We start from the raw sequence: 21,168 nt of genomic DNA on the forward strand, positions 1-21,168 counted from the left end.
TGATACTGTTTTGAAAGGTAGAAATAAATTCTTTAATATCTTACAAAACCCCCACCCAGTTGTAAAAAAGAACATTTTATTTCTATAATTTGTAATATTTTTTTTTAGTTAACACTGTTAACAGTAATCTTTAAAATAAAAAATTGTAAGTACTCATAAAACTTTTTCATTTTTGTAAAGCATCTATTTTTACAAAAATAATTGATAAAATATTTTTATTATTATTACTAATGCTGTAAATATGTATTCGCATAACTTAATAAAAATCACATGCTTTAACAAAGAAAATTCCCAATGGGCAACATGTATATGGAGAAGTCATCCGAATTTTTTTTCCTTTACTTTTGACCCCCTCAATACGAAGTTTTTGAGTGGATAGCCGCCCGGCTTACGTTTTAGATTTTATTTAAGTTTACAAACTGCGTTATTCTCGGTGAAAAATCTACGAATGTCTTTTTTGGGAGTTTATGAAATGTACATACCTCTGAAAAGTACCTTGGGCGGTGATAGTTTTCACCAGAACCTGAATTTGCGACCCGAATCAACCTAGCATGAAGGGGGGCGAGTCAGAAGAATCACAGACACAGAATGGGACTCCAAGCGATCCTTTCAGCGGTGCTTGTCATTCCCATAGCAAAATACTTGCCCAATTTATCGAATTAGGCTGATTTGTGTATAAATTCAACTACAACATTTGGCTGGCTAAGTTGAAACTAATATGCAGTGGAAAAGAGAAGGAATTCTTTTGGCAAAGAATTGATGTTTGCATTATTATCTTCATAATTTATGGTGACCTCAAATTATCAATCCCCCTTGAAATCGGGATAGAATAATACAGTTTCGGTTGTTTATAACGGTCTCTTCGTCTAGGTGACTAAATATTCTTCAGGATGGCAAGGACGATCTGTAGGTCCAGATAAACAACAAGTGGAATATCACAACTGGGTCCCTAACATCTAGACCTACGGATCATCTTTGCCATCCTGAAGAATATTTCAATTTTGGTGTTTGTTTGGAGACATTTAAAACGGTTCTTATATTAGTGATAAAATTTTTGTCTTTTTGATAAAAAATACTGAGCAAAGCTCGGTCATCCAGGTACTTATTATTATTATTATTCACCAAGGCAGAAAGTAAATTAAATTACTCAAAATCATAACCACATTGAAATTGCCTTACATTATCATCAGTCGATTAAAATTTATTACAAAGCATCGTGAAAAACTAATTATTTTCCAAATGAAAAAATATAGAGAATTAAGAATAATTACATATTGTTTACAAAATCAATACATCAATAACAATAGCAATAATAATATTGAACATACCGGATAGCAAATAAATAATTAGATATCCCCCATCCTTTTATCAATTATTGAGAAGATATATAGTGTACTTGGAAGTGTAAAGATTACAATTATATACTTCTTTAAGTATCTCTTTTTTATCATATATTAAATTACATAATCTAATTATAAGCTAATTCAAACTCTGGTAACTATTCTTTTTTTCTTTCTAATAAAATATTCTACAACCTTGAGAGTTTTATACTAACCTTTTCCTAACACACACAATGATTATCATAAATTATTATAATAAAAGGCTTTAGAGCTGAAAAAAATTGACTGAAAATGTAATCTTAATTTGATGTATGATACCTGTTACTGGCACTGGGTTATCGGTTTCCAACATTTATGGTTTAAATTATTAAAGCATGTTTTTTATGTGTTTTTTTTTTTTAAAGAAATTTATGATTTTAATCACGTGTTTAACAAATTCTATTAAAAAAATGTTTATCCGATTTCAAAGTTCATTTTGAGCAAATTTGAACTTGGCAAAAACGTTGCCGCTACCTATAATTATTTCGGACTTACATTCTGGATATCAGCTTTGCAGAGGTCAACTTTAAAATTAAATGAACAACATCTCTTGAAGATATTTAAATATTCAACTGACAGTACTTTCGCCAGGGACTGGGCCTGATTACGACATGTTCAAAAACATACCCGTACCTTTAATTTTTTAAAATTACTTTAAGCCAAATTTGTCTCGATTGTGTTTAAAATTATTATAACTCGTCATGATTACTCATTATTTTAATTTATAACCACATAATGCATCCCAAGAAAATGTTGTAGTAAAACCCAATACCACACAAAATCCAATAAATACTTATGTATATTTCCTTAGAATGAAATGAAATTATGTAAATTTGATATTTAAATTTAATACCACAATATTCAACTTAATTATTGATTAAAACAATGAAATTTGAACCATTTCTCAACTTTGATAAGCATTTAATAATTGTATATAATTTTAATATGACTAATTATATTTATTATATGATAAGAAATGCATACCTTTTACAAAATCAAAAAAAAAAAAAATCCTCACAAAAAGTTCTAAAAATTTGTTTTTCTAAACACAATCGTTTTTTTAAAGATTTACATTTGTGGATCCAAGACATCAAAACATTGACAGATATAGACTTCACTCTGTCACTCAAAACGTAAAATATTTTATTCCATAAAAAGTTTTTGATACTGGGTTCAAAAAAATTATTTATGTTTAGTAAAACCATCATAATTCATAAAACTAATATTAATTTTATAATCATAATGTTTCTTTCTAAAAAAATAAAACCTAAAAAATTATAACGTGTTTATTTTTCAAAATACGAAAAAGGCGGGAAAATATTTCATTGAACCTTGATAAAATATGTCATCGGTTGGAACAACAAAATTTCATTCATCACCAAAACGAATTCGGAAAAATATTATCAAAGTTTGTGATCAAAATTTTATTTATTTACTTTTTATTAATTGTATTTATTTTTAAAATATTTTTGTTTTAGTCAAAGAAAAGTAGGGAACCAAGAGTTGAAAAATTTCGTGTTTGTCTCGAAAATTTACAAGGAAAAAATAGCCAAAATCCGTATTTGGTAATTATAAATATATTTCATTTAACATTTTTACAAATCCTTAAATTTTGTATCAAGCACGTTACGTTAAAAAAAAAAATTAAATGGAGCTTTCCCATTTCCTATTTGTAGATTACAGCACAAATTAGCACAAATTTTAAAAGTTGTTTTTGAGCGTTGTTTTAACGACTTTCACGTTAATTTAGCCATTTTTTAATTAAAAAACTTAGAAATAATAGGCTAATGTAACGATATTTTATTTTCGTTAAAAAGGAGCTTTACCTTTTACTATAGAACACTTTGTGTGTTGTACAAATCTACAAAGTAGTAAGAAATATTTTAATTACCAATTAAGTTACATCCTATTGGACGATAACCACTTCTTTAGATATTATCAATATTCAATTGATAAAACAGCGATCGAGAGCACTGTCGGTGAATAATAAAAATCCAGCACCATCATATTCAAGACCATTAATAATGAATCATAACAAACGTTCAACATCAGTGAATGCACGTAATCAGACAAAATCAAAACGGGCACCAAATTTAACATCACCCAGTGTTTATACGGGAGCGTTTACATCATTGGACGATGAAGTCACTAAATTAAGTTGGTCAAAAATTTTCCAACATCGTGCAGCGTATGCGCAAGGAAATGTTCTGGAAGCATGTGATCCATTACGCTCATTGCATTTTTTGATTGAAGAGTTTTGCTCGAAAATACAAGGGCATGTCAATTTAACCATTGGTAAATAATTTTTTTGATTCACACTTTTTACAATTTTCATTCAATTCATTGTTTTGTTTAGGCAATGGGATTCCCAATACTGACTTAGATCGCATGCTTACTAACATACGCGAGATAATGGTCCGAATACCTCAAAACTTTAATTCTGCGGATACAAAGGGCGTATGTTTAGTGTGTCATAAGGTAAGCAACTATCTTTTTTTTATCGGAATATAGAGTTTTTTGTATTTATCTGAGAAATTTTGAAATATGGCATAAAATCAGATTTGAGAAAAGTTTAATTTTTTATCAAAAGGTAGAAGGTTTTCAATAAAATTTTATTTATCTCTAGTTACGAACGAAATGTGAAGATAAATTTGCTCAAACAAGTAATGGAAAATTGAAACCTCGAACCAAAACAATAAATCGACAAGTTCAAACCACAAATAGCAACGGCAAACGTGCAAATACAGCTGTTACCCAAGTAAATTTATTTGAAAGGCAATTTGAATCAAAAGTTAAAGTGATTGAGGAAAAGCATAAATATTTGGAAGATGAAATTACCCAATTAAAAGACGAGAATCAACGATTACAAAATGTGCTAACAAGAGAACGCGAAGAACTTAATCATCTGCGGGCTGAAATTACTATCAACGAAAAGGTATACATTTTCAAGTATTTTTCCCGGTTCGATAGACCATGAAAAATTATCATAGAATAAAAACACTTGAAAAATTTGCATTTTCAACTACGGTTTTGAACTTAATTATCCAGTCAAATTAGTCCATAAAATATAAGTAAGGTTAAAAAAATTGCCATAGAGCTAAAAATTGGTATGAATGTTCAGAATACTATTATAAATGAATTGTGAAAAGTCCCCATCAATCAATCCCCCTTGTGCAAAAAATTTTATTGAGGGAGGAAGTTTGCAAAAATAGGTTTTTCGCGTTTTTCAGCAAAACGATGAATTTCATAGCAAAAATAGTTCAGACAAAAATTATAGATAATCCGATTCTCTACCAAAAGTGTCTCTACACCTTTTTTCATTAGTATTGCCATTTTCGAGATATAGCGGTTAAAAGAATTTAACAAACTATTTTTTTCGTAATACATTTTTGAACCGTTACACAAGTAAAAATATGAGAACTTATTTTTGATAGAGAGAGATTTGAGAACTTCGACGGATCATTTTAATTATTTTGACTAAATCAAATTCTTTTGTTCTTAATTGAATATTTTTTCTAGGATTATCAAGAAGAAAAATCAAAATTTCTTAAAGAAATTTTTTCATTAGCCGAACAAATTAAAAACATGAAAGAACTTGAAGAAAGATTAGACGAAATGAAAGATTTAAAGAAACAAATAAATGAATTACAATTACATAATAAAATTTTAGAACGTGAATTGGAACAAGCAAATAAAGAAACAATACAAGCACAATTAAAATATGAAAAAATGTGTGTAATTATTGAAAATCGTGAAAAACAATTAGTAAAATTACATCAAGAATTTCTCAATATACAAGAACTTGTTAATTCAAATAATCATTTAGAACAAATTGAAACGTCCTCACCATCTAATCATCACGATGGAAGTAAGTTACTTCAAAATGATTTTTTATATTTTTTACACCAAAAAAAAAAACAAAAAATAAAATTTAGCCCATGATACTCGCTGATAATCTAACTTAAGGGATGAGAAGTGAGGTCAAGGAAAATGAGTGCTATAACATGGAAGTCTTTGTTTTTAGAGTTGAAATTGCTCAGCAAAGAGGGCGGGTATCTGCAAGGACTAGTCTGTTGAAGAGAGCTAAAAATAATGTTTGCAGAGACATCTGTTTGTCATGATAGTAATTATTAATGTTTCGGAACTCTTAATAACACTGTTAACATAACCTAAGAATATAGTGTGTGAAACATGTGCTGTATAAAATGTCATAATTGATAATTGTGTTAAATATAATAAATATTAATTCTTCTTAATAATACAGTGTTTAAGTGGTTTATTTTAACCTGGGTAACCCCAAATGCAACAGGTTATGGGCCCAGATCGCGTAGATTCCTAGATTGCTCAGGTTTCGTGATATTAATAAACATTAATAAACAGTATTAAGTTTTAAGAAGAAAATGGCCGTAAACTATTTAACTAGTGTACCGCGTCTAACGGGTCGAGACAATTACCAAGATTGGGCATTTGCAGTCGAAAATGTTTTCGTTTTAGAAGGACTAACAAAGTGTATTGATGGTAGTGAAACGGATACAACACTAGTTGGAAAAGCTAAAGCAAAGTTGATTTTAACTCTGGATTCCTCCTTGTACTTGCATGTCAAAGATGCAACAACAGCTAAGGATGTTTGGGATCGACTTAAAAAACTTTATGAAGATAGTGGTTTTTCCAGAAAAATAGGTTTGTTACGAACATTAATATCGTTACGGTTAGAAAACAGTGATTCAATGGAAATTTACATCAATCAAGTAATCGAAACAGCACAAAAATTGAACAGAACAGGTTTCAAGATTAGTGATGAATGGGTAGGGTCGCTTCTCCTAGCGGGACTCTCTGAAAAGTACATGCCAATGATTCTAGCTATCGAACATTCTGGAATCGACATTACCACTGATGTAATCAAATCCAAGTTACTTGATATGAATCTGGATAGTGCTGAGAGTAAAGCAGCAGCTTTTGTGACCAAACACAACTTCAAAAAACAAATAAAATATGGAAACACGGGTTCCGGTTCTGTGAGTAATTATAAAGATAAAAATAATATTACTTGTTTTAAATGTAAAAAGAAAGGTCATTTTATGAATAAATGTCCAAATAATAATAAAGAAAATGATAAATGCAATAAAAAAGTGAGCGGTAATGCTTTTAGTGCTACTTTTTTAAGCGGTAATTTTAAAAATACTGATTTTTACATTGATTCTGGTTGTAGCACACATTTGACCGCTAGAAAAGATTGGCTGTCAAATATTAGTGAAGAAAAGTTACCAAAAATAACAGTTGCAAACAACAGTTCGTTACCAGTGGAATGTGCAGGCGATATAGAAATTACCACTTTTGTTAATAAAAACAAGCATGATGTAACTATAAACAATGTCCAGTTTGTTCCAGGCTTAACAACAAATCTGTTGTCAGTATCGCAGCTAATCAAGAATGGTAACGAGATTATTTTTCACGACAAAGGTTGCGATATATACAATAAAAAACGCACATTAATTGCAACAGCTATCCTAACGAATAATGTATATCGGTTGATTTTTAAGCCAAAAATGCAGTTTTTTTCACTGGCAGCAGCTGCAATGACTAGTGAGACATGGCATAGAAGATTCGGGCATATAAATTATAAAGATCTCAATCTAATGAAAAATGGCATAGTTAATGGGATGAATTGTAAGGATTCTGATAAAAATATTATATGCGAGGTCTGTTGTGAAGGAAAGCAGGCAAGATTGCCATTCAATCACAAAGGCAACAGGGCGTCTACCGCACTAGAGGTTGTTCATGCAGATCTTTGCGGTCCCATGGAAACAACATCAATAGGTGGGTCAAAGTATTTTTTTATCCTTGAAGACGATTACACAAAAATGAGTTTTGTTTATTTTCAAAAAAGTAAAGATGAAACAGTTGAAAATTTTAAAAAATTCAAGTATTTTGTTGAAAACCAAAAAGAAACAAAAATTAAGATTTTTCGAACAGATGGTGGTGGAGAGTTCTGCAGCAAAGATTTCGAGAACTTTCTGATAAAAAATGGAATTATACATCAGAAAACTAATGCATATTCTCCGCAACAAAATGGTACAGCCGAACGCTTAAACCGCACGATCGTTGAGAAAGCTAGATGTTTACTTTTTGATGCTAAGTTGGACAAAACTTTCTGGGCAGAGGCAGTAAACACTGCAGTATATCTGCGAAATCGTTCTGTAGTCGCAAGTTTAAAAAAGACTCCAATTGAGATGTGGACTAACCAAAAACCAGAAGTTAGTAACTTAAGGATATTTGGAAGTGAGGTCATGATGCACATCCCCAAAGAGAAACGTTTAAAATGGGATAAAAAATCGAAGAAAACAATTTTAGTTGGCTTTAGCGAAAACATCAAGGGTTTTCGGCTATATGATCCAGAAACAAAAAAAGTAATAATTAGTAGAGACGTCATTATAAATGAAAAACTGAATAAAAAAGATGATATAATTATATACTCGGAATTATCAGATTCAGTGGGAGAATCTAATCAAACACTTTCAGATTCTGAAGAAGTGGAGAGTTTAAATATGTCAGAAGAAAGTAATGCCAGTCAGGATGCTGATTTTGTACCGGATGTTGTAATTGAAGACCCCACTACTAACAGAAGATCGGAGAGACAGCGAAAACCAAAAAAATTCGATGACTATGTTACCTATCTATGCTTAGACAACGATGGTGATCCAGTGTCCGTAGAAGACGCAATGTCACGGCCGGATTGTAAACATTGGATGGCAGCGATGGAGGATGAACTACAGTCATTTGAAAAGAACGGAGCATGGGAGATCGCTGATATTCCTAACAGTGGTTGTGTAGTGAAGTGCAAATGGGTTTTTAAAAGAAAGAGTGATATCTCTGGTAAAGTGCGATATCGTGCAAGATTAGTGGCAAAAGGGTTTACCCAAAAACAGGGTATTGATTTCGATGAGACTTTTTCACCTGTTGTAAGGCATTCTACTTTAAGACTTTTATTTTCACTTTCAGCGAAATTAAATTTAAACATTTTTCATCTTGATGTTGCAACGGCATTTTTGAACGGTGATTTAAAAGAAAACGTTTTCATGATGATACCGGAAGGTTTACAATTAAAAGATAGTAATAATAAAGTTTTGAAACTCAAAAAGGCAATTTATGGTTTGAAACAATCTTCACGTTCATGGCATGAAAAAGTAGATGATTTTCTTAGTAATTTGAATTATAAAAAATCCGATTTAGAGCCTTGTTTGTACACCAAGATGAAAGATGGTTTGAAAACTATTGTTTGTATTTATGTAGACGATTTTTTTGTTTTTACTAACGATGAAATTGAGTCAAATAATTTGAAATTGCAATTAAGTAAAGCTTTTGAAATTAAAGATTTAGGCGAAATAAAAAATTGTTTGGGAATGAGAATAAATATAGACAAAAGTAATGGTACGATAACATTAGATCAAAAGTCATATGTGGATCAATTGTTAAAAAGATTCCACATGACAGATTCTAAAAATATCAATACTCCAATGGAGATAGGTCTTAGTTTAGATAGGGAAAATGATAATTACACTGAAGTACCCTATCAACAACTTATAGGCAGTCTTATGTATTTGTCTGTCTTGACCAGACCTGATATCTCGTTCGCCGTGAGTTATCTCAGTCAATTCAACAATTGTCATACAGAAACGCATTGGAAGCATGCTAAACGTATATTGAGATACTTACGTGGAACGAGAGATTATGGCTTAAAATTTACCAAAGATGATAAATATTTACAGGGTTTTGTTGATGCCACTTGGGGCAGTAATACATATGACAGAAAATCCTATACAGGTTTTTGTTTTCTTTTTTCTAATGGTCCAATCGCTTGGGAAAGCAGAAAACAAAATACTGTAGCTTTGTCCAGCACTGAGGCCGAGTATGTGGCTATTTCAGAGGCTGCCAAGGAAGCAATTTATTTAAGAGGACTATTATGTGAATTAATTGGTATTGAAAATTGTTTAACTTTGTATAATGACAATATGGGCGCACAAAAATTGTCAATTAATCCGATTATTAATAAGCGCAGTAAACATATTGACATTAAACATCATTATATTAGAGAAGTAGTAGCTAAAGGACATATCAAGTTAGAATATTTAAAAACGGAAGATATGCCAGCTGATGTGTTGACAAAAAGTTTGTGTTCTAGTAAGCACAATAAGTTTATTAGAAAATTGGGTATTGTTAAAATTAATTAATGTATGCTTTTTTGTCTAACATTCTTTTTAGCTAGTGGGAGTGTTGAAGAGAGCTAAAAATAATGTTTGCAGAGACATCTGTTTGTCATGATAGTAATTATTAATGTTTCGGAACTCTTAATAACACTGTTAACATAACCTAAGAATATAGTGTGTGAAACATGTGCTGTATAAAATGTCATAATTGATAATTGTGTTAAATATAATAAATATTAATTCTTCTTAATAATACAGTGTTTAAGTGGTTTATTTTAACCTGGGTAACCCCAAATGCAACATAGTCTAGGCTCTAGGTTTTGAAATCCAAATAGTCAACTTTGAAGTTATAGAGGTCGCAATTACGTATGCTATCAGAGAGTATAGGTAAAATTGAATAACTTCTCTTAATGCTGTACTTTGAATCATTCCCTGTTTTTTGCAAAGCTCTTTACTTTCTGGGTGAATATTTCCAAAATGTACAATTATACAAGATAAGTACGGTAGCCGCGTAAATATTTTGCTTAAAATGTAGCTAGCCGTTTCAGAGATATTGAATAAACCATGTTATCCATTCGACACTCCTGTGACCGAAAGTTATGAAGCTTTTATAATTTTATTTATTAATTTATTTAAACGGACTTGGCAGTCCAATTACAATGAGAAATAATTTTACATTTAATATATTTTTGGTACAGTAATTTCGGAATCATGGGGTTTAATAAGTAATATACCAACTCAAGACAATAGCATCAATTCAAGTCATATGGAAACAACACCATTACCAACCCGATCACTAAAAAGACGAGATAGGCGAAAAAGTGAAGAAACTGTAACAGTGTGTAATAATACCAAGAAATTTTTAGAATTACCATCGGATATATCAACCACAAGTAGCCAAATTACAAATTGTTCAGATCGTTATGTAAATCATAGACAAAAATGATTAAAAATAACTAGTTATGAGAAATAGAATCATCGTAATTATTATGAAAGACTTGAATTTCTATAAAAGAGTTTAAGTTTCAAAATCAATAAATTTAGAAAAGAGCGACTTTTTAAAAACGAATTATGATTGGTAACTATTCAGAACACAATTTCCTCTGAGGTCACTATATAATTTTGGAAGGGTCTACTTACTAACGAAATCTGGTATTTTACAGGTCTATTTTTAAAGCTAAAGAATAGAAATAAAGATAATACCTATTTATGAAAAAAATATATTTTTATGGAACTGGAGCAAATTGACCGTTGTTATTTTCATTCTCTCTTTAAGTTTCTTTTGACAAAGTTCACTGAAACTCTTAAAATTAGAATTGTAAAACACTAGCATTTAGATCCCTTCAAAAGATATTAAATTCTGTCAAGTTATAGACCCTTTTATAATGTATTTAAGACCTTGTTATTAGGTATCATCTCTCTAAAAAATATCAATTAGTGGCCCTTCTGCATCTACAGTTAAGGTCACTATTTTTTTATTGTTTTGAATATCTAATTTGAATTTGATGCTTAAGTCCCTTAATTTTCAAGTCTTCCAATTAAAAATTTTTTGAAAAAGGATTTATTTGAAGTTTTTGTTACAAACAAGAAATTTTATGCAATTGTGATTTATTTGTAATTTACAATTTTGTTTTTTTAAATAAATGATTTAATATAATTGGGTACACTCACAATTATTTTTAAATATTAAAAATTTCATTTAATGTAGGTATTTATTTGAAAAGATTGAATTTGCAGGATTTTCCTTCATTTAAATATGATATGTTAATGTTTATAAATAAAACTTAAGAGTTAATTTTAAATTGCAATAACTTTTTATAATTTCTTAATAATTATATTATCGAGTAAAAAATAAACAATATTGTTTTGATTTAGATATTTTAATTCTCTGTTTGGCTACTTAGAGTACTCGTTTAATTTATTGAGCGATCTACTAGCTTTGAATTTACGATTTGGGACAACTTATTAAAAACAATTTTTACCTGAACCAAAAGATGTATCTTAATTAAAGAGAATTTGAAAAAATACACTCGAGCCCGGACTTCTTGGATTCATGTCAAGCGCCCTACCAGTTAGGTTATTCGAGTTCTAGACATGAATGCAATTTTTTCAACTCAATGAATTTTTTTTAATTTGTTTATCCACTTATTTATTATTATTACTTATTGTTGTTGTTTACTTTAATGTTGTAGTTGTATTACGAAATTATTATGTTTTAAAACGATAACGATCCTATAACTTCGGATCGTAACAATATTGTGATATATTATGCGGCCGGTTATTTTTGAATTTAATATACTTTAATAGTTAATTAAATGTCATAGTCAATTATTGAAGAAAGAGCGACTTTAGAATCATTATTTTTTAATATTAATTTTAACGTGAGGTTTAAAGACAATAAAAAATTAGCAATTCCTTAAATTTTTTAATTTATCACAAAGTATGTTTATAAAATTTAAAAAAACTCCGATAAATGCGATTTTTTCCTTTTCACTTTCTCCAAACTGAACCCATTTTCTTGAAACATAATTAAGAACACTCTCGATTTAATTATACCTTTCAAACAAACAAACAAAAATCAAAATCAGTTCATCCGTTTGAAAGCTAAGATGCCACAGACAGACACACATAGCAGTTAAACTTATAACACACTCCTTTTTGCTTCAGGGATTAAAAATTAAGATTTTTAAAAACTTAAATTTAATATCCTTTCATAGAAATAAGACAAAATCGTAAAATAAACTTGCGTAGTTCAGGATTTTCTTAAGTAAAATGAATTCGAAATAATTATTATCAACGGTTAAAATTAGAAAATTTATAGTTAAAGCAAATACATTTTTTATTATTTTAATATTTTATAATAAAACTTCATCCCATTTTACGTTAAACAAAAATTTTTGTATGATCTATTTTCTCATTTTTCTGAAAGGAATCTCACATAAAATTTAATAATGTACCCCATGCATGGTTTTGACTAAGACAAGGTTGTGTTAAGATATTCGAAGCCCTTGAACTTTTAACGATCATTTGCTCTTTTCTCATTACAAAATATATACCGAAACCTATACAAAATTTATAAAGCGCCTTATAATACAAATTTATAAAATAAAAACATTTTATACAGTTTTAGCTCGTTGTATACACAACTTAACCCCTATTAGAGTTTAAATGTGGGTCATTATGTTAAAGGAACATCGTATGTGTGTATATTAACTATTTTCTCTGAGGTTTGATACGTCAAAGATTGAGGTGTGCCCCGTATTATTAAAAGGCCTAAATTCTTCCTTTTTGATACTCTTTTTTCTTATAACGTTTGAAAGTATTAAATAATTGAACATTCACAAAATTATTTTTATTTTTTCGATTGCTATATGAATATCTTTCACATTAGCCTGCGAATTTTTTTTACAGTATTTTTAGGAAATATATAATTGCGTTTTAATTAATGATTTTTAAATAATTTTCAAATTCATTTCAAAATATGGACTGCTATAAAAATCTAAAAATTTAGTTTTGGGGATTGTCATTGAAAATAGTATTTTTTTAGCTATGTACTATTAAAATTTTAATAGCTGGTACTATTAAAAAGACAAAAAATTGTTTTTCAAACTTGAAAGACTCAAACTTTCATAGTTTTCCCAAATTATATTAACCAAGTTACTCCCCAAGTAAATAATAATTAACGTAATGAAATTTTAGAAATATTTTTTACTTAAATATTTACATATTCAGTTTTTTTTAGCCTTAGGTCAAACAATCTTTAATTTGACCTTCGATTAAATTGAGAGCTAATTTTAAACCAAAAGGAAAAAACCTTGTAAAATTCGATCAAAAATGAAATAAAATTTAAAACTGAAATTATAGAAAAATTCCTAAATTGAAAATTGTTTTTTAATACCTAAAATAATTAAAATTTGATCTTTATCCGTGTCTAAAAGCAAAATGAAGAAAAACATTTATAATCCATAAATCTACGTTTTTCCAGATTACAAACAAAATTAAATTAATGAAATTTTCCAAGCAATTTATTATTCAAAAAAACGAAAAAATCAGAATGAATAGTGCATTTTTCATCGACCTATTAAAATATATTTAAAATATCTAGGTCAAATTATCAGATTCTGCATACAATTCATTAATTATTTAGCTTAATTAACATAACTTCCTGAAAACAAAATAATTCAACACAAAAAAAGAAAATGAACAAAAAAAATAATTAAAATGTGTCTATATGGGCGTATTTAAAAAAATTAAATCATACCTTCATACCTAGCATGGATATGTGTTACCTTAAACAATGTCCCATACACACTAGTAAAAAAAAATCCTCCTTGGATATCCTTTTCTCAAATCAAATATTCCCCTGAACGTTTTTTTTTTTTTTTTTTATTTAACAAAAGCATTGAATAATGAAGTACATTTATAAAAAAAAAATAACAAACCTTTGAATAAATATCTTCGAATCGAGGATACATTAATTTAACACTCGAAATTATTCAAAAAATAAAGGCGTGTTTTTAAACTTCGAAAATATTTCGAATAAATATTAATTAAACACTTAAAACAGTCGATGCATTTTGTGTGAAAACATATGAATTTATTTTTGATTTATTTTAAATAACAAATATATATTTTTTTAAACACTTATATTTTCATAAATTTAAATTAAAAAATTTTCCAAAAAAGAATTTTCACTAATATTATAATAATAATAATTCACAAATCACAAATGCACAGTGGATATAGTTTTTATATAGAGTTCCATATTCTCTGTGTGCAGCAGGAGACGCCCCGACGTGGTGAACATCAGCTCGTTCCTCGTTCGTTATGAGACACCGCACTACACCGCGCGCTCAGCTCAAAAGGATCAATAATGGCAGCCTCTAAATGAAGCGCGGTCCCTTGTTGCGCAACAATCAACATACTATTACGAACAATGTGCATGTGCTCCTTTTCATATATATAAAATATACGCGGGATTTTTAAAAAAAGACAATTTTGAATTTTCTAAGTATATTTTATTGAAAATTTATGCAAAAAATGCAAAACCAATAAAAAATCTTGAAAAAAATAATTTTGACTACAAAAAAGTATCCGTTTCTCAGTTAATGTAACAAATTTAACGCTTTGGATATCAGTCTCTATAAAATGCCATACAGGCATAATAAGAAAGCCAGCCGAGTAAGGTTATATTTTTTTAAATTATGGTGCTAGAAGAAAATAAAAACACTAGAGATAATTGTTGACGTCATATAAAAATAGATAGACGTCATTGTAATAAGTTAGAAAGAGAGGGAAGCCAACAATAAGAAATTTGTCCAAACTCTGTACAAATTGTTAGAAAACATTATGATTCGAATTCTTGTAATAATTCAACCCAAACCAACTGAGTTGAGTTGAGTTAGTACGATCTAACCATTTATGGAAATTCATTTGAAGAAAAATCTGGCTAGCCGGATTATATGATTCAAATGAATAAATGTGGCTAAGACCAACGGTTCACTTTTCCGAATAAGTTAACAATTTCGTTGAAAATTTTCGAAAACAAACTAACAATAACTAACAAGCTTCCTGGTACTACATCGCGCACCCTACGAAAGGCTTAAACTTCAATATCGCCTTTTCTTTTAGCAAGCACATATTTATGTATTTTTTTAGCAAGCTACCATAATAGGTCAGATCGTACTCAACTCAAGTCACTTATGTCGGCCTCATTCCAGTTTGAACAACCGAAATAGATCTTCTTTAATTTTGGTGAAAATTATTTAATTTTTAATGGAATATTTACCAAGATAGATTTAATATTGATTTTGGATAGGAAAAATTTATTTCTTACCTTTTAGCATAATAAAAACTTTTATTATATTGATTTATACCTCTTCCATCAAGGCTATGTTATTTTTTTGTCATATATTCCCATCTGATTTACACTTGATCCTGAAATTCCCGCTCTCTACTAAGCTTTCTTCGTTCGTTTATATGTGTGAACATTCCGTGCCATTTTTCGAAATTATTTACTTGGCGTCACTATATATTGGAATTTCCAACATTTTCATTAATTAATAGCCAATTTTTACATCAAATATTCCTTTGCTTTTACCATTACAAATGAATCTTCTGTAACGGAGCTACATAATCTAAATGCGAGGAAATTGCAGGATTTTAAATCAAACAATTTTTTCTTTAAATGAATATTTTTTATAAAATAATAAATACAACAAATTCGGAGAGAATATCTTATCAACAATAAAAATACATTGTTTAAACATATTTTATTTTTTAGGAATACATTTTTTGTTTTGATTATTTTTTTTAAAGAGCGCGCATCGTAAGCGATTTATTATCTAAATAAATAATAAAAAACATTCATAATGCACATGGTTTTTTTTCGATTTTATTTATTTTTTTTAAATTTTAATTTTTAGTTTGTACAAAAAAACAGTTCCTATATAAAAAAAAAAAAACAGAAAAGAAGCTATTTTCTTTTCTATATTTATGTATGTGGTTTTTACTTTAGCGGGACTTATTTAGAATATAAAATACGACAACATTTGTTGGACACATTTTAATCACAACAGAAGAATAAAAAAATATTACAATTACGTCTAGAATTTGGAAACGAGCTATTAGTAATCGTTTTCATCTAATCCCATTCTTTAATCGTTTGTTGAACGCTGTACTCGAAATAAGAAAGTAATCATAAAGACAAAAGTGTACATAATTTCATTAGTTGATGTAATTAAAGCTTTAAAGATTCCAGCAAACTTTGTGGAAATTAATTAATTTTTGATAGTTTTTCAAATACAGACATTTTAATATGTCTAAAAATATTCTTAAATTTTTTTTTTTTACTAGGCTCGGCTAATGAAGATTTTTAATCAGAATGATATATATATAGATATATATATATATCTATATCTAAAAAAATTAACGACTTTCAGTAACCTCTCAATGAGATTTCCCTACAAAAAAAAGTGTATTAACCTTCAGGACAAATTAACTTGTTTTTTGGACATATTATCTTATAATTTGTACTTTTTTGGATCTAAGTAAAATGTCTTGTCATATTTATAAATCACGGACAAGTTTCTGACATAAGAAATCCAAGTAGAGTTCGCCCATTCAAATTATCCGGCAAGATATTGCTGCCGTAGCTGAATTTGAAAATCGATGTCGACCGTAGTGAAAAATTATCTGCATTCAACTATTGAAGAAACCACTTTTCCATAAATTAAGAAGATATAAGCGATTATGATTATTTCTATTTTTGACGATAATTGTAATATTCTTTGAGTAAATCATGCTGTTGCCAAAAAGTTTGATTGTTTTATTAAAAATTATGAAACATATCAAGGTGTTTTTTTATACAGAGTTCAGTTTTTCAATTTAAAAATTGACTTAGCCTCAAATTCAAATAGCCGAATTCAAGTTTAAATGTAGATTGAGATCCAAACTTGCAATTTAATTTGTACTGTTTATCGATACTGGCGCGCTTTACATACAATTAAAAAACTGTACCCATAATAATTCAGTCTGAGTCATCTGAAATTCCTACTCGCATTTAAAAAAATATATATGTGGTAACTACAATTTTTTTTTTTGAAGCTTTGTTCCAATCGAATAAAAAAACAAAGCTATATCTACAAAAAAACAAGATGGCGTCTCGTACGGGTTTTCAATTCTCGGACATTGATTGCCCACTAAAATTTTTTCAAACACCTTGATAAATGTGGTTTAAAGACTTTTGTTTAGAATTCTAGAAGGATTTTTTTTTTTTAAATTCATTCATAGAACTTCTTTTCATAAAAATAGTATTGTCTAATTTAAACAATGATATACACATAATACCTAGGAATTTATATTTTATTTTTTTATTAATTATAATAAATCAGTTGTCAGTCTAATTCATTCATTTTTTTTAATTAAATATTATTAAGAGCTTTGAAGATACAAATTCGAATTATTTAATGAATCACTAAAAAAATATATGATTCTATTTATATTAAAGCCAATTCGAAAGATTTTATTGTGAAAAACAATATCGTTTTAATAAATTGGTTCTATCAGCGTCTTAGGTCTTAGGTATTTGAACAAAGCCCCAAATTTTGTGTTGCAAGCAGCATTACGTTCCGACTCGCTAAAAATATTAGAAAAGACTTGTGGTTCATTTTATCAAAAAAGCATTAACGAAAAGTCGTTTAAGAAAAGTTTTCTTTGATAAATCTGGTTTAATACATCAAAAATTTGTTTGAAAAAGTCACATGAAATCCATCAATAAAAATTACAATTTGGCCATCTTGAAGAGCGTTGGATAGAGAAAATCTATCAAAACTAGTCAGTATTGTAAAACAATAAATAATATGAGATCACCAATGCGATCGAATTAAGGGTCAAAAAGGTAACAAAATAAATATCCATTTTGATAATACAACTCTAGAAATTGTAGACTTGCTTCGTACATTTTTCGTCTTTTATAATACAATCATAGTTAATTAAGTTATTTTGATGAAACCCGAAGACAAGAACCAATTTTCGGCAACGTTATCGATTTTCATTAAGATAATATCACTTGAAGTGGCTACATATGTAATTCAATTCGAGTTTAATTAAAGTAAAACATAACGATTCACGGTAGATCAATTGAGACATTCTTGAGTTATTTATTTTTTGATGCTATTAGTTTTTTTTCTTTTGAATGTGATATTTAAATGAGATTACAGCCTATTTTACATTAGTAGACAAATTAAAATGCGTGAAAAACGTTTGAAATAATCGGATTCTAAATTCTACTAATGTAAAAGAGGTTAAAATATTCAAAAGAACAGTGAAATTTTTTTTAATTGACTCAAACGTTCTCATATTTAAAATTTTTGTCAATTAGAAGGTACAATTTACGAAAAAACCGAAAGAAGACCGTTGTTGTGACAGATTTTTAAATCTAAAGCAAAACGTTTCCTAACATGAAAACTTACTAAATAAATTTAATTTTAAAAAAAAATTTCGTTTAAGCCGATAAACATATTATATCCAGATAAGAACGTTATAAGCGTTAAAAAATCACGTTTCTTGATAATTGTTGAATAGGCAAGTAGTAATATCCCTTTTTTGACACCCAAGATTTTATAATAAATTTTTCCCATTTTTCCAGGTGTATGGTTTTTAAAATGAAAAAACATAAAAATAATAAAATTAAAAAAATTATAAATTGTAATTGAATAAAATTTGACCGGTATAATATTAAATTATTACCCATATTTTCCGACGAATCTTATTTAAAAGTGATTTTAGTAATCGATCCGATAAAAATACAAATAAGCTACAATATTTTTAAGGGAATCATTCCGATAAATAAAAGATTGTCGATATTTATAAGTACAATTTGCAAAAAACAAAAAATATGCGAATTATAACAAATTTTAAACGTAACAAAAATATTTATTTAAAAAGAAAACGAGTACGATTGTGATGGCCTGATAAAATATTCAAACATAAAATAAATTTAAAAGAAAAATGTTAATACAATTTACAACGATTTAATGTTTTTGCGCTAGAATGAAGAACGACAGTGAACAAGAAAAAAAAAGTGTAAGATGGTCAGAAAATTCCGGCTCGTTTTCCTATCTCCATTAGAAACAACCCTATTATAACTTCAAATGCTTTCAAGCAGTGTAATTTTAACAAATGGGACTTTGATTTATAGCCAGTCAAATAAAACAGCTGCCTTTAATCTACCTTCCAGGTAATACTAATCTTTGAGAAGAAAATCAAACGAGATTGGATTGCGAACAAGCTAACTAAGAATACCTACAGCAGCGGTTAGAACGTGCAGGATTGCACAGGAACCAACTGTCTGTTAAAACTCAATATGACAAGCTATTGGAGCCTGTTCAATATATTTAGCAGATCGAAACTACTTGTGTAAAAAAATTAAATTGAATTTCAAAAAGAGCTAGATTGAATAACAGCCAAAGATAGCGCTAGGAAAACATGCAGTATTTTTATATAATTAACTGTTATTTATATGGCACCTTTCAAGGAATCTTAAAATTGCACTTTTTAATTCTGTCTTTAGTAAACTTTACTTAAGCAACAACAATATATTGCAAAATGATCCAACCTAGACAAATTATACCAATACTATATAAAAGAGTTTTAAGTTACTTGACCAAACGATCAGTCGAGTGGACAGTGTGTCTATTCAGCCATTTTAAACATTGGATCCAATCTATAATTTACAAGTACATTCCAAAGATTAAACCACTAATTAATTTAGAAGAATGATGGAATGTTAAAATTACACATTTTAATAAGGAAGTCAACAATGACCATAGAATGAAACATCTTTTCGGATTTTTCCCAAATTCCAAAATGGAATGAATTATTATTTATATAAAAAACAAATTACTCCTAAACAAAGTAAAAATAACAAGATTTTTATTTTTAACAGAAAGCCTCATTGGTTAAAAATAATTACAATTAAAAAAAAAAGGCGGAATAAATTCCTACCAAAAACAAATAACAAAATGAATTTTTTTACTTTTTTTTTTTTTTTGGTTACTGATGCACTTGTATGTACCATGATTTTAAATTTTAGGTACCTTAAATTGGCTCTCGAAAAGAAATTTACTAATACTTTTGCGTCCTTAAACATTTTTTAAAATAATTTTGTCATGAACATGATGTTAAGCTGATTTTACAACTTTAAACAACGATATCCTGTTCGTATGCGTGTCAGTAATAAGTTGAGATTTAATTTAGCTGAAAAATTTGTATTTTAAGTAAATGAAAGATTGAGATGAAGCCCGGTCGGTCTACAAGATTGTCAAAATAACGGAGATTGTTCTCTCGATGTGTTATTTTTTAAACACTTAATGTATTTATTAAACGTCTCACGTATATTGAAGCCGATGTTCGTCTTGACGCTTGACGAATAGCCCCGGTCTAAAATAAAGTCAGAAACTATTGAGCGTAGTTACTTACTTATTCTGCCCATTGAAATTCATTAAAATGTAAGGTATAAAAACCAAATTATAAATAAAATGTAATAATGAAAACCAAATTAAAATCTAGAAACTTTTAAGGCAGATAATCTTAACTCGTTATAAGTATCTACCACAGATGTTTCTACTTTCGACTGGATTGCTATTGCAGTTGAAATAATATTAAAATACTAGCGTTCTAGCATACAATATGAACATCTGTGGTTACACCAGATCTCTGTTTTATGGAAATAATTCGAAAATCTTTTTTCCTTCACTTTTTACACTCGGTGTAAACAAAAAGAATATCTATAATGTTGACACACAATTGTGAGACCAAAATTTTTACACATTTTGAAAGATATTTTCGAAAATTGTACCTCGAAAAACAGTTATCAATAACATTAAATTTTTTTTTTTTTTTATAGACTTGCTACTTTCGCTATAGAAGCTGTAATTCTTAATTATCAATCAAGTTACTGATAAATATATATCGATAGAACAGATTTAAGTTAGGGTTACATAGGAAGCGATCTATCAACATTAAATCAACTACAGAAGTTGAATGTTGCATTAAGCAGTTGTATTAGCCAATGCTTTATTCTT

At 28.5% G+C, this 21,168-nt stretch overlaps 1 protein-coding gene across 3 annotated transcripts; it reads left to right on the top strand.

The window, feature by feature from the left end:
* Nucleotides 1-5: 5 nt before the first annotated feature.
* Nucleotides 6-10,987, top strand: LOC123295466. 3 transcript variants are annotated; one of them, XM_044876837.1, is made up of 7 exons: nt 6-145; nt 2,858-2,944; nt 3,312-3,674; nt 3,736-3,857; nt 4,006-4,314; nt 4,899-5,247; nt 10,282-10,986. In XM_044876837.1, the coding sequence occupies exons 3-7, from the start codon at nt 3,404-3,406 to the stop codon at nt 10,527-10,529; spliced, it is 1,299 nt and encodes a 432-aa protein (XP_044732772.1). In that variant the 5' UTR covers nt 6-145; nt 2,858-2,944; nt 3,312-3,403; the 3' UTR covers nt 10,530-10,986. The 3 variants fall into 3 exon arrangements, with proteins under 3 accessions (XP_044732772.1, XP_044732770.1, XP_044732771.1); XM_044876835.1 differs by lacking the exon at nt 6-145 and adding an exon at nt 2,653-2,787 and having other exon boundaries at nt 3,341-3,674; nt 10,282-10,987; XM_044876836.1 differs by lacking the exon at nt 6-145 and adding an exon at nt 2,741-2,787.
* The last annotated feature ends 10,181 nt before the right edge of the window (nt 10,988-21,168 follow it).

Source organism: Chrysoperla carnea, chromosome 3 (genome assembly GCF_905475395.1).
Source record: "Chrysoperla carnea chromosome 3, inChrCarn1.1, whole genome shotgun sequence".
Classification (NCBI taxonomy): Eukaryota; Metazoa; Arthropoda; class Insecta; order Neuroptera; family Chrysopidae; genus Chrysoperla; species Chrysoperla carnea.